The following is a 15,142-nucleotide window of genomic DNA, read 5'->3' as shown; positions in this document are numbered from 1 at the left end:
CCCAGCACACGTTTCACTGCACGGGCCCTTCTGCTTCTGGTCCTCCTGACTCTTCCGTCCACCTGTGGCCAGGATGGGGGCTGGTGCAGTGCCATTGCTTTCTGGACTCCAGCCCCCAGCTCTCTTTTTTTCTCCTTTCCAATCTTGGACAAAATAACATTCCCCCTGCCCATCAGCTCATGCAAAGAAGATCTTGGGAAGAAGAGGAATCAGGGAGGACCTTTATCTTAGCATTAGGCCACCTGGCTCGTCCTGCTGCATTTTCACATTGTCTCTATGGAAAATGCCTTCTTATACCCCAAACCACAAAAGGACCCAACCTGTAGCTGGGTGGGTGTTGTATTTCGAGGGCTGATTTATTCTCTGCACAGAGGTTGGACGCTCACAATGGCCAGGCTCTCTGCTAGGTGCTGAGGGTGCTCGCAAGACCAAAACACAGCCCCAGCCTTCAGGAGGTGGTGCACGGTGGGAAGAGGAAAACCTCCTAATTCAGTATGTGGAAATGAGGGTGGAAAACATCCCAGAAGAGGGCACGAGGGACACCTGAAGCTTTTAAAGAAGGTTGTTTGGCATGGACTAGATTGCGGGAAATGAAGCCGATGAATGGAATTAGTAAAAAGAACTTAGTGCAAGGGATTTCTGCCTCTGGCAAAGATGGCTAGATTTACTTTCCTGCCTGAAAAAAGCAAAAAAATGGCCAAAGCATATGAAATAAGTTTTTAAGACACTGCTCATCAGGTAACAAAGGAGAGTGATGCCTGGGAGGTGGGAAACAAGCCAGGTAAGCCCTCCGAACATCCTGGCCTCCTGCTTTGAGAGAGTCCCTGACCACGGCACAGGTCAGGAGGAACCATGGAAGCCAAGTGGTATGTCCATGGAGACTAAAGCCACTAAGGTTTGCAGGACAGAGTACCAGAGAGGATAGAGCTGTACAGAGAGATGGTTGACACCAGCGAGGGTCACTCTTGAGTATTCAGCTGAGTACTGATCAGCACATGCACATCAGCCTGATCTTCAAAACTACTGAAGATCAGGCTGAGGAAAGAACTTCCCAAAAGGATTAGCATTAACAGTGCACAGTGCTCATACAAGGCTGGGAATAGTGCGTGTTCCATCAGCCAGACCAGGGAACCCTGTGACTCGCAAGGCATTGGGAGAATGCACAGAGGGTATTGCATCAGTAGTGAGGAATAATTAGCTCTGGAGAGAGCACTGCTCCAGTCCTATCTAACAAATCTTTAGAGCAAGATCCAAAAGGACCAAACTGCTTCCATGTAATCTGAGTCCCAGAACAAAGTTCAAGAATATTTGTAGGCATACAAAATTATCCAGCACCCAAGTAGATTAAATCACAATGTTTGGAATTTTTTTTCTTAAAGACATAATGCTTTTGCACACTTAATGTCGTACAGTATAGTATAACATAACTTTTATATGTACTGGGAAACCAAAAATTCACATGACTTGCTTTATTGCAATATTCACTTTATTGTGGTGAATGAACCTGGAATATGAACCTGCAATACCTCCAACGTATGCCTGTAGAAACACCGCAAATAAACCTTCTAGAGATTAAAACTACAATTCATGAGATGAAAAATACACTGGAAGGATTAACCACAGATTAGACATTGCAGAAAAAGGGATCAGTGAAACAGAAATGGGAATTAAAAAAAAAAAAATCAATGTATCAGTGAGCTGCGGGATAACTTTAAGTACCTAATATGCATGTAATTGGAATTCATAAAGAAGAGGAGAAAGAGGTTGGAACAGAAAAAAATATTTGAAGAAATAATGACTTAAAAATTCCAAATTTTATGAAAACAGTAAACCCACAGACACAAGCTCAACCAATAACAAGCACAAGAAACATGAAGAAAACTATACCAAAGCCCATCATAATCAAATAGTGGAAAACCAGTCATAAAAAGAAAATCTTAAAAGTACCCAGAGGGAGAAAAAAAAAAGACAAGTTGGGAACAGAGGCCCAAAGATAAGGATGGCAGCAGATTTCTTGTTGGAAACAATGTGAGCAAAAAAGACAGTGGAGTCACATCTTTAAGGAACTGGAAGAAAATAAACTGTCAACCGAGAATTTTACACCCATTGAATATCTTTCAAAAATAAAGGTGAAATAAAGACTTTGCCTACACACAGAAGGGGAAAGAATTCATTACCAGTAGACCCAACTACAAGAAATGTGAAAGGAAATCCTTCAGGCAGAAGGAAAATGATGCCAGATGGAAATCTGGATCTACACAGAGGGCGATTAACACTGGAAATGGTAACTAAATGGGTAAATGTGTAAGATTTTGTTTTTATTATTTATATCTCTTTAAAAGATAGTTGACTGCCTAAATAAAATAAAAACAACATAGTGTGGAGCTTTCAACATGTGTAAAAACATCTGACAAGAACAGCACAAAGGCCAAGAGGGCAGAATGTAAGGACCCTATTTTAGGGTCCTTATACTACATCTGAAGTGATATTATATCACCTGAAGATAGACTTAAAGATGTATGCTAAACTAAAAGAACATAAAAGATGTATAAACTAAAAGAACACTAAAAGAACATAAAAGATGTATAAACTAAAAGAACACAAAAGTTACAAATCAAATTCAGAAAGTTATATCTAATAAGCCTACAAAGAGGTAAAGTGGAATCATAAAAATATACGATTACTCCAAAAGAAGGCAAAAAGAGAGGAAAAGGGGAATAAAGAACAGATAGGACAAATAGAAAACAAACAGCAAGATAACAGACTTAAACCTAACCACATCAATAATTACATTAAATGTAAAATGGTCTAAATATCCCAATTAAAGAATGTATAAAGTAGATATAGATTGGATTAAAAAGCAAAACAGTTACATATGAATTACCAAAAAAAATGCACTTTGAGTAGATACAATAGGTTCAAATGAAAAACATGCAAATAGATACATCATGGTAACACTAATCAAAAGAAAGCTGGAGTAGCTTTATTCATTTCAGACAAAGTGGATTTCAGAAAAAGGATAACAAAGGTCAAGAGGACATAACAATCCTAAATATTTATGCACCTAATAGTAGAACTTCAAAATACATGAAGCAAAAATTGATAGAACTGCAAAGACAAATAAATAAATAAATAAATAAACAAACAACTATATTTGGAGATTTCAACATCCCTCCCTTAATCATTGATAGAATGAGTAGACAGTAAATCAGTAAGAATGTAGAAGATTTTAAGAATACTATTGACCAATTTGACCTAACTCTACCCAACAACGGCAGAATACACCTTCCCACATCCACATGGAATATTTACCAAGTTAGATCATATTTCAAGCTAGAAAAGAAGTCTCAATAAATTTAAAAGGATTCAGGTCATCTAAAGTATATTCTTCCCCAACAAAAGACATCACAGGGAAATAAAACTTCAAATCAACAGCTCTCATAAACATCGATGGAAAAATTCAAATAAAACTTTTAATAAATTGAATCAATATATTAAAAGGACAATGTCATGATCAAGTAGGGTTTATTGTGAGAATGCAACGTTGGTTTAACATAAGAAAATCAATGTAATTCACCATATTAACATTCTAAAAAAGAATACTTATATGTTTATCTCATAAATGCAGGAAAGGTATCTGAAAATTCACATTCATTCCTCATAAAAGCTCTCAGAAAATTAGGAGTAGAAGAGAACTTCTTCAATTTGATAGAGGTTATTGTTGAAAAACCTATAGCTAACATCATCCTTGGTAAAAGACTGAGTGCTTTTCCACCAAGGTCAGAAACAAGACAAGAATGTCTGTTCTCACCACTTCTATTCAGAATTATTCTGGCTGTTCAAGCCAGTGAAAAAAGACAAGAAAAGAATTAAAAGAATACACATAAAATTAACATGCAAAGTTCAATTTTATCTCTGTATAATGGCAATGAACAATCAGAAATTTAAATAAATACCATTCACAACAGTACAAATACACAGAATACTTAAATCTGACAAAAGATGTTGTCAGATTTAAGTATTTTGTGTATGCTAAAAACTACAAAACATTTCTGAGAGAAATGAAATAAGACCTAAATAAATGGAGAGATATCCCCTGTACGTAATTTCGAGGACTCGATATTGTCAAGTTGTTGATTGATCAATGAAATCCCAGTCAAAATTTCAGGAGGAGTTTTTAGAGAAATTGAAAAAGTGATTTCAAAATTCATGAGGAAGTGGGAAGGACCTAGCACAGACAAAGAAACTATGGAAAGAGAACAAGGTTGTAGGACTAATGCTACTGACTTCAAGATTTATTATAAGGTTCATGTAACCGAGACAGTGTGGTAATGATGTCAAGGTCAACAAATAGATGAATGGAACAGAATAGAAGATCCAGAAATAGACTCAGCATATAATCTACAGTGACAAAGAGTAGATCATTGTTTGCCTGTGGTTGTCAGAGTGGTCCCGGGTGGGAGGAAGAGCCACACAGAAACACAGAAGCTTTGGGGAGTGATGTATATATTCATTATTTTTATCGTGGTGATATTTTTATAGGTACCTATAGGTCAACACTTTTCAAAAGCTACACTTTAAATATATGCTGTTTACTGTATGTCAATTATACCTCAATAAAGCAGTTTTTTAAAAAGCCCTAGTGCATCTTTTAAGTTACACAGAAGAATAAGAATAAAGGAGGGGGCTTCCCTGGTGGCACAGTGGTTGAGAATCTGCCTGCCAATGCAGGGGACACGGGTTCGAGCCCTGGTCTGGGAAGATCCCACATGCCGCGGAGCAACTGGACCCGTGAGCCACAACTACTGAGCCTGTGCGTCTGGAGCCTGTGCTCCGCAACAAGAGAGGCTGCGATAGTGAGAGGCCCGCGCACCGCAATGAAGAGTGGCCCCCGCTTGCTGCAACTAGAGAAGGCCCTCGCACAGAGGCAAAGACCCAACACAGCCAAAAAAATAAATAAATAAATAAATAAACTTGAAAAAAGGCCACAAGCAAAAATTATTAAAAAAAAAAAAAAAAAAAGACTAAAGGAGGAATAACTAACATCTACAGAGAGTCAGAAGATGCTAAGCATCTCTCCATCCACCTGTCCTTATTTTATCCTCAGGACAACCTTATGAGGTAGGTGCTGCTCTTAGCCCCTTTGTACAGATGAGGAAACTGGGACGCCCTCACTTTCCCAACGCCACGTGCCCTGTAAGCAAGGAGGCCAGGATCTGACCCAGGCAGCTCATACGGAGCTTGGGCTCTGAACCACTGTGGGTGTTGATTAATTCTCATGTCTTGCCTTTGTCTTTTGCAGAGAAAAAGCACAGAAGAAGCCGCAATGGAGGAAGCTTTATCACCAGTCCAAAGTGGAAACACTAGTGAAGCAGAGGTAGGGCTTGCAAGGGCCCTGGAGGGGGCCGGTGCGGCTCACTCCTCTCCACCTGCGTCTTCGTGCGCTTTCCTCGCCAGGCCTCCCGCCTTCTTTCCCAGTTCAGAGCCGCCTCCTTACTTAGGACCTGCTCCACAAAGCCTCCCTCGGTGAACTCTCACTCCACCGTCATTAGACCTTTATTCTATATCCCTTGCACAGCTCGGTCCTAGAAGTTACACTTTCTACATCAATAATTTGCAACCATTTCAGTAAATAGAATCTTTCTCTTCTTCCATTGTCTAGAGAGAAAACATTTTGGAGGGGCAAACGTCTGTAAGAGTTTTCTCCTGCTCTACGTAGAGTACGTTCATGTACACACTTATGTGTCTGATGTGTCATTCACACGCATCTCTGGTTCCAGGAACTGTTTCCTCCTGTTACAGATTCAGGCCAAGGGGTGGTAGCATCTTCCACCAGTTGCCAGGAGCGGGACGTGCTTCTGGAAGGAGTGGGCCCCAGGCGGGCACAGGTCCGCTTTCCGAGCCTCACGTTAGCGTGTGCTGCAGGCCCCCTACCAGCTCCTTTGGCACTGCTCACCCTCCAGCACCCTGAGGATGGGGGCTTCAGTGCCTGCTCTTTCCCTGGGGCTGTTCCTGCAGGCAGGTCACCACCTCCGGGGGCAGTTGGAGAATCAGCCCCCAGCTCCTCTGCCTTTTGGGTAGGACGGCTCCCAGGGGTGCTCTCCACATCTCCCTGAGGTCTTGGCGGGATTGACAAGTAACCCACTTGTTCATTGCCCCGCGTTGGGGTCCTTCCCTTCCCTCCTCACTCGCCCACTCGCCTCGCAGAATTTCCTGGCATTGCTCCCTGCGTGAACTTAGCTCCTTTTGCTTCTGGGGAACCCACATTAGGGTGCCCACTCCTCGTGCCCCAGGGAGGAGGGAGCAGGGTACGCAGCAGAAGGGAGCAATCTCTCTCCAGTATTTCTAAGAGGGTAGCCATTCCTTTAGGGACCCAAACGAGGATGTGGAGGGGGTCAGGATGGTCCATACTGCATTAGATGTACTGGCATCCCTGAGGGTATCCGGGTCAACAAGGAGGATTGATCTCCCATGTTTATCTCCTCTCCCTTCTGGAAAAAACCACCGAAATAACCGTAAGGGAAGAATAAGGGCACAAATCCACACAGACAAGAAGACTGGGAGAGGAGATATTGGAACACGAGCACTTTAAAGGTGTTTAGAAAGAAGGAAATCGATGGCGGGGTCTGCACTGGCTCTTCACAGCTGGGGAAGGTGGAGGCCAGGCACCGTGATGAGGAGGGATTCTCCACGTGTGCCCACAAAGAACCCGGGCCCTGGGGCTTCTGCAGAAGGCGGGGCGAGGGCTCTGTGTGACAGTCTGCCGGGCGGTGTTGGGGACAATAGATTCCCTGCAGAGGACACTTAGCTTGTCAACTACCCCCCAAGTGAAAGGACCAGGTGATAGCTCTCTGAAGGGTCAAGCAGAAGCAGCTCCAAATCCAGTGCACGGTGTGAGGCTGTGTGATGGGGAAAGACAGAGAATAGGCGGATCAGTGGGATTCTCCATTTCACGTGGAGGAACCCCTGCCCTGTCCTCCCGCCCTGTTCTCCAGATACAGAAGCCAGCATAATAGTATTCAGAAATATAGAGGTAAAGGCCAAAAGAAAGGAAAAGGTTGAAAATGCTAGTCAATGGGGGAGTAGGAGACTCCTGATTTTCTTTATAACTTATTAATGCTAATATTATTTTAATTCTTACTATACGCACGCATTACTTCAATTTCAAAGAACACCGAGAGGATCTCGGAGTGAATCATGTTCCTCTCACTGAGCTGTAACACCTCCTTCGATGCCCTGAAAATGAGACCTGACAGGACTCAGCACTAACTCTCCAGGTGGCTACGGGCAATTGGCTCCCGGGGCTCCCCTTCACTAGCAAACCACCTGAACAGTCCCAAGATCCAAAAATTCTTGTAGCACAAAATCACAAGGAAAACTGGGGACATAGGTGTTTTGTTTATGGAATTAATACACATGTAATAGTCCCACACTCTAACCTCTATCCAGTGATGCAGTTAAAATATGGATCCCATATCAAAGACCAACTGAGACCATTCGTTTTCTGACCTTCGCGCGAGAACCTGTTTCCATCCTCAACAATTTTGAAATCTCATTAAGAACACCTCCTTAAAACCGGGCCTGGCTCAGGACAGTTTGTGTCAGGTGAGGCAGTCACATCTGTCCTGGGAACAGTGTCCTGTGGAGACAAGGCAGCCACTAGCCCATTAAATGGTAGAAAATAAATAGGATTCCCAGTTCAGTTCCTCCTCTCTCCTTGCTGTAGGACACAGAAAAACTCAGTCAAGAGTACAGTGTGGATTACACGGATTACTGCATCAGCAATACGAGCTCAGCGTCCATCTCTCTGCCCGAAGAGACCAGCAACTTCCGCCCCATCTACAGGGGCGCCTCCACTGCCTTCTGCATCCAGCTGTTTTGTATTGACGAGAAGCAAGAAGCAAGGCAAGTGCTGGTCCCCAGTGTGTCTGCCGCGCGAAGACCTTCTCCTGGCCTTGGTGGCCCAACACTTGAATCTTGCAGAGCCAAGGGTTTCCAAGCCTGGCTGCGCCTCCTCATTTCTGGGGAGTTTTTAAAAACCACAGATTCCTGAGCCCCACTTCCAGACTCCAGCCCATAAAATTTGGGTCAGACCCACAGAACTGGGCTGCCCAGGGTCTGGAAAATCATCCCTTCCTTAGCCACATGTTGTTCCCCATCCTCTAGAGTTTGCATTCTGGGGGGACTTTGGGTTTAGGTTGCTGCTTGTTTGGAGTCTTTTAGTTGCAAGTAATAGGAAATCCGGCCGAAACTGGCTTTGGAAAAATGGAATAATTGCCTCACGTAAGAAAGGATAATCCAGTGGTGGGACCGATTTTCAATGTGGCTTGATCTAGGACTTATTAGATACCCCAACCACAGGCCAGGCTTTTCGCTCTACCCTCTACCCTATTCCTGAGCTGACGGTGGGGGGCCAGGCCAGGCCATGATGATGACTTTGTCCCTTGCTTTGTGCTCCCCACTGAATCGGGGCTGGAGTCTCAATCTGAGAGGGGTGTTAGCAGGACACCAAACAAGAATCCAGGGCAGCTGCCAGAGGTAGGAGGCCTGGTCCCGGGCAGACAAGGCTTCCTGTCCCTCCAGAACACACCCGTGTTCAGTGCTCGCCACCCCCTGTAGTCTGGATTGGACCCCTGCCCTCAGTGTCTAGATTCCACAGCCCCTTTGGGATGCCCACATAGTCCACCATTCTGTCCACAGAACAATGTTGAAGAGGAAAGATTGGCCCATTTTGATAGACTGGAAGGTTCCAGAGTATCTTTAAGACGACCAAGAGCACCGCTGGACACTCCCTTTTTAGAGGATGTATTTAATCACATTCCCGGTCTCCTAGCTTTCCTTAGAACCATGCTTTTCTTGGACTTTTTTCCTCTCGAGTTTTCAGTTTCTTTGGAATTGAAATTCAATTGAAAGGTTGAAAAGGGAAATCTTTTTATTCTAATTATATTGTAGACATCTAAAAAGCCTGTAAACCCTTCTAGAGCTGTCGTGTATATTTATTTTCCCCTGTGCATTCGGATAAGTTTGTGCTTTTTGAATTTTCAAACAGAAATTTGATGACCCATTATGGTTCGCCTATAAATATACCCCTGCAGCTGGTCAGAAAATCTTTTGCATATAAAAGAGAAAAAGATCAGAGTAGATTATAATATGCCCATGTCTCCCCCCCAGCTCCTCCTAAAAGGAAGGGAGGGATCATGTCCACAGAATGACTATCTTACTTTTTGAATGTGTAGAGATTTTTAATTGCTATAATAGTACTTTTGGTTCTAGAAAAATACTTAATTACTGACATTTGAAGCTTATGTCTTCTGCAGCTGATTACTGTTCAGTTAGACACAAATTCTGGTTACTGGCTGGCTAATCACTGCCTAAGGGGAGAGAGCCATAGGTCTCTTTAAATGTGCACTGATGCTGCATTTGCCTGCAGGTCAGTGACAGTTTTTACTGTCTTGTTTACAGGTCACTGGACTTTATGAATTTTGTTTTCAGTCTTTTTCCTGTAAGTACATGTTGAATTTTGAGTAATATAATTGGTTTTATAAGCTAGAAAAATTATAAAAAAGTAGGATGCCATATTCATTGTCCAAACATTTAATCTGCTATGAATGTTAAGGTTGGAACCACTTCTCTGTTCTGAAAAAAAGGTTGAATGACATGTCCTGAACTCTTAAAAGTAGAAAAGATTGTCATTTTCAATAATTTTTCAGTCATGCTGTTGTAATAGTTTTCTTTCAATGCATAATTTATTTTAGAGATTGCTTCATCAGTGTCTTATTAGAATCAAATCATGAATAGAATGTTGGTAGTACATGAAAATGTCAGGAATTACTCTAAAGTGAGTTAGACTGTTGTATTACTTTATAGTTTGCTTTGGCTCAAAGAATGCTGACACCATTAGATTGCTTTTCCGAGGGTAGGAAAATGGGAACTTGCAGTTGATCTTCTGTTTGGTGTCGCCTGACACGTGGGATTGACTTGACCCTCTACGGTTGGTTGGTGGATGGCCCCAGGCAGGCACCCAAGTGCAAACAAGGTTCTCCATCCCAGGGTGTCCAGGCCACCTCCTCCACTTTTGTTTCATGGTCGTCAAGGGATAGAGATTCTGACCAACCTCTCATCACTTTATTGGAGGGAAGAAAGTGGGGCAGGAAGACAATTTAGGTTCCTTAATTGGATTTTTATGACTTTTTCCATGGCTGGTCTATCAGTTTAGTCAACAACCGCGCTTCTTCAGTTAGCTAATTACGGGCAAATTATCTATTGTTTTATTTTTCCTTGATGTTCTTTATACCAAGGCTAAAAAACAAAATAGGTTTAATTCTGTTGCCTGAAAGCTATGTGATCATAGAGTGTATTTCCTCATTTTGTTAAGATGATGAAGACTTGGCAATGATGTTCTCCATTGTAATTTTTTTGAATTAATTTTAAGGCATTTCAAAGCTCATAAAACACTGTAGATGACCCTGAGGGAGGGTTTGCAAAGCTGACTTCCCCCCGAGATGCCCCAAAGTAAATTCTGTAAGTTCAATTCATTCCTATTTTGAAGTCCATGCAGAGACAGATCTTCAGTATTATTACAAAAGCAATGCTGTCTTTAAGATAGTAAAAGACATGTTTACTTTTTAATTAATTATTTCAGGATATGGGGAGACAGAAACAAAATACCTTCGTTACTTCATCCTTAATCATTCCCATCCATGTTGAAGCAACTCGTTACGTTCATTCTCTTTTATGGCTGAGTAGTATTCCATTGTGTATATATACCACATCTTTATCCATTCATCTGTCAGTGGACATTTTGGTTGTTTCTATGTCTTGGCTATTGTGAATAGTGCTGCAGTGAACATTGAGGTGCATGTGTCTTTTTGAATTAGAGTTTTGTCCGGGTATGTGTCCAGGAGTGGGATTGCTGGATCATATGGTAGGAATTACTCATTTCTCCCAGAGGAAGCCCCCCAGGGCTTGGCACTTAGTCCTTATTTTCAGCTTGAGTATTTCGACAACATGACTCGCAAGTTCCCCAGAAGGAGCTGTGTTATTTTGCTAGAAAGAAGGAAGATCAGGTCAAAGAGTGATTCACTCCTTTGGGTTGCACACGTGTCCCCAGGGTTTTGGATTTGCCCAGGCAAGGCCTTCACAGGGTTCAGGAGGAGGTGAGATCCCAAAGGGACAGATGAGCTCTGGGAAGAGCAGGCTGCTTCCGCAGGCACCTGGCAGAGAGGGTCACGGTGGATGTGAGGAGCATAGGCAGTCCACGGCAGCACTGTCCCATAGACAACAAACTCTAAATGTTCCAGCAGCCACATTATAAAAAAAAAGCAAAAAGGCACGGGTGAAATCAATTTTAATAATATATTTTACTTAATGCAATATGTCCAAAATTTAATGATTTTAATATGTAATCAGTATGCAGAAGTATTAATGAGATCTTGTACATCCATTTTCTCAGTTTTTAAAATCCAATGTGTATTTTACATTTAGGGCACATCTCAATACAAGCACTAAACTGTCATCAGAAATCCTCGCTCTGCTTTTAGAGTTCATAAAATTTACAGTTGAATGTGTAGATTCACATACCCAAATTGTTCTAAACATACATAAAACTTTTCCAATAACTGAACTGAGTATCAGTTTTTATTTTATTATTTTTTTCTTTTCCATTATGGTTTATTATAGGATATTGAATGTAGTTCCCTGTGCTGTACAGTAGGACCTTGTTGTTTATCCATTCCATATGTAATAGTTTGCATCTACTAACCCCAAACTCCCTGTCCAACCTTCCCCCACACCCCCTTCCCCGTGGCAACCATAAGCCTGTTCTCCATGTCTGTGAGTCTGTTTCTGTTTCGTACATAGGTTCATTTGTGTCACGTTTTAGATTCCGCATACAAGTGATATCACTTGGTATTTATCTTTCTCTTTTTGACTTACTTCGCTTAGTATGATAATATCTAGGTCCATCCATGTAGCTGCAAATGGCATTATTTCATTCTTTTTTATGGCTGGGTAGTATTCCATTGTGTATATATACCACATCTCCTTTATCCATTCATCTGTCAATGGACATTTCGATTGTTTCTATGTCTTGGCTATTGTGAATAGTGCTGCAGTGAACACTGAGGTGCATGTGTCTTTTTGAATTAGAGTTTTGTCCGGGTATATGTCCAGGAGTGGGATTGCTGGATCATATGGTAGCTCTATGTTTAGTTTTTTGAGGAACCTCCATACTGTTATCCATAGTGGCTGCACCAATTTACATTCCCACCAACAACGTAGGAGGGTTCCCAAGTATCAGTTTTGAAATGTAAATTTAATCAAAATGAAATAAAATTAAAAATTCGGTTCCCCAGTCTCACTAGCCACATTCCAAATGCTCGGTGGCCAGACTCAGCTCCTGGCCAGCATATTGGACAGCACAGATACAGGTCAGGACACGCAGATCCCACTGCCCAGGTTAACCCGCCCTTAGATCTCATCACCCAAGTGGGACCGTGCCCTGATAAAATACACAGACATCCATTGATGTGTAATCACAGGACTTTAAAGCAGAAAAGGCCTGGAGCACCATGCTCTCATCTCACAGAGGTGGGGACCACGGCTGGTGGCTGGTGCAGCATCACTTGGTAAACCCAGGGCCTTTGCCATGATACTGTGCAGCCTCATTGCTCCTGGATACAAGTGAATTTGCAAACGCAAATGTCCTTAGTTTAAAACTCTACTTCTGGAAAAGAGCTGTGCTGAATGGGTCCTATGATTCACAATATTCCTTTATTCGGGTTTCAGTCAAACACAGATATTTTCTCCATATTCTTGCAATTGCTTATCCCCTGAATTTTCTGATTACTTTCCAAATGATAGGAATCTTTAACTTGAATACCATCTCCTTTACACATTTTACTCTTATTTAGTGTTTTACGGCAGGAATTTGTTTAGTGATAAATGATTTTTATCTGGTCTCCAATCATGCCAGGACAAGAACTTCTGCATCATTTCTCTGCCACATCTCACCCCTGAGTTTGTCCTCATACAGAACTTTGTGAAGATCGTCCCCTTCAACAACTGCACCCTGGACCAGGACCTCTACGTCTTCCATCGGGCAGGATTGCTCAAGTAAGCGGACACGCGTTTGGCCAAAAGATAGTCCATGAAGTTAAAAAAAGAGAATGGAACAGGAGCTCCGTGACATTTTAATTTAATGATTTTTTTAAAAAATTGTCTTATTGGCAGAGGACTTGATCAAGTGATTTTAACCAGTCCATTTAGGGGAGGAGTCATGGTGAAAGTTGCTGGTCCAGTTAGATATTAGAGCATAATCTAACTCCAAAATAGTCAAAACAATAGCCATGTTGACATTTCTATGGCTGGAACAAGGTAACACAAGAAAGAGTCCCACCGCAGACCCCAATAGAATAAGAATTGAATGTGTGTCTGTGTGTAAAGGTATTATAGACTGATGTATATGATGGCATTTGTGTTACAGTGAGAAAAGGAAGGATTATTTTGTAAATGGTGGGACAAAATAAAGACAGAAATGTTCTTCATATTCTACAGTAAAATAGATTCCCAAGTGATTGAAGAGTTAAATGTAGATATTGCAATAGTTAAAAATTAGAAACTGTTACCTACAGTGCTAGGTTCTGGGCCAGATTCTGAGAATACAGCAGTGAACAGCCTACTGGTGTGTTCCACATCCTTTCAAAGCTTATAAACGCTCCTGTAAAAGTAAAACTGCAGCTGTGATGGGTGTACCAGCAGTGGGTCTGTGGGACTATGGAGACGTATCATTGGGAGATTCAGCCCAGTCGGAGGAAGCTTTCCTGAGGAAGAACGCTGAGTTCTAGACAAGGAGTGTGAGTGAAGATTGAACTTTATTGTGCCTCAGGATGGGGAAGGTCTTTTTAGAGCATGGAAGAAAAAAATTAAGATTTTTTTTTTTTTACTATATGAAACTTCAGAACCACTCTAATTTAATTAAAATACAGCTGACTAATGGAAGGATATTTTTAACAAATATAACAGACACAAGGTTGGTATATTTCATATATAAAGAGCTTTAATAAATCAATAAGAAGACTAACACCAAAATAGAAAAACTAACCCCCCCCCACAAATGGCCAGACTGTTTGCATATGAAAAAAACAAAAAATCAATGGGTATTAAAAAATCTTCAAACTTATTGCTAATAAGAGAAAAGAAACAAAAGCAAGACTGAGACATCATTTTTGGTCAATTGGCTAGAATTAGAATATAGAAACATTCAAATCTAATGAGAAAAATGTAACTCTTGTCAGAATGTAAATAGACATAAAATTTCAAAGGGCAATTTGGCCAGAACATTAAGGTAGTTTATATTCTTTCACTCTTTACTTCCACTCCTAGAAACATATCCTAGGAAACTTGTTGCAGAGATGCAAACAAAAATTTACATCTGAGGATTAAAGAACATTGGAAATACTCTAAACATCCAGTAGTAAGAGAATGTTTAAATACTTTATGGTACCTATAGGAAGTAATCTATAACTATGCTTACAGTTCATTTTAAGAATATCTAATGATTAGAAAATGCTCAGAATGTAATGTTAGGGTAGAAAACCTGTCAATAAATAAAACAGCATTTAAATATGACCAAAATTTCTAAAGAAGGAAAAAATGCATGAACAAAGTAGACTAAAAGGACACGTGCAGATGTAGTTCATGCCGCCCAGGCCCCCTCGTTCAGGACTAATTTCGCACCTGTGGGATGTGTAGGCACCACCAGCTCGAAGCTGGGTCCCCCGCCGAGGAGACTGCCCTGGACAGAAGAGAGGGCTCTGCCCAAGGTCCGCCCTCCCGAGGGCAGCCTGCATCCAGCAAGTAGTCTGTGTGTGTGGAGCCGAGGGGAGGGATACCTCTGAAGGGTCTTCCCAGGGCCAGGACGCCCCAAGGTGTCATCTGGGCATTTGTTGTGACCCCATGGCTTGCAGTCCATCTTCCCCTTTGCCCCGTCCTGCCCTGCCCCTCCCCATAGGTGTGGAGGGTCCCAGGAGCCACCCTCATCACCCCCAGCATGCGGATCTCTGTGTGAGGCTGCCTCCTGGGGAACCCTGCCAGCGGTGCTAGAGATGGCCCGTGGTTGCCTCAGGGTGGTAGGAGGAGTGTC

General features: G+C 42.0%; 1 protein-coding gene across 1 annotated transcript in view; it reads left to right on the top strand.

Annotated features, from left to right (window-relative positions):
• The window catches only part of CFAP61 (cilia and flagella associated protein 61), a 255,942-nt gene that overhangs the window by 68,580 nt on the left and 172,220 nt on the right, over positions 1-15,142 (top strand). The window contains exons 10-13 of the mRNA XM_061208391.1: positions 5,303-5,377; positions 7,727-7,905; positions 9,463-9,502; positions 12,974-13,113. Of these exons, the coding sequence (XP_061064374.1) occupies positions 5,303-5,377; positions 7,727-7,905; positions 9,463-9,502; positions 12,974-13,113 (434 nt within the window). The remainder of the gene's footprint in view (positions 1-5,302; positions 5,378-7,726; positions 7,906-9,462; positions 9,503-12,973; positions 13,114-15,142) is intronic.

This window comes from Eubalaena glacialis, chromosome 13 (genome assembly GCF_028564815.1).
Source record: "Eubalaena glacialis isolate mEubGla1 chromosome 13, mEubGla1.1.hap2.+ XY, whole genome shotgun sequence".
Taxonomy (NCBI): domain Eukaryota; kingdom Metazoa; phylum Chordata; class Mammalia; order Artiodactyla; family Balaenidae; genus Eubalaena; species Eubalaena glacialis.
The sequence above is the reverse complement of the archived record's forward strand: the minus strand, read 5'-3'. Positions and strand labels throughout refer to the sequence as shown.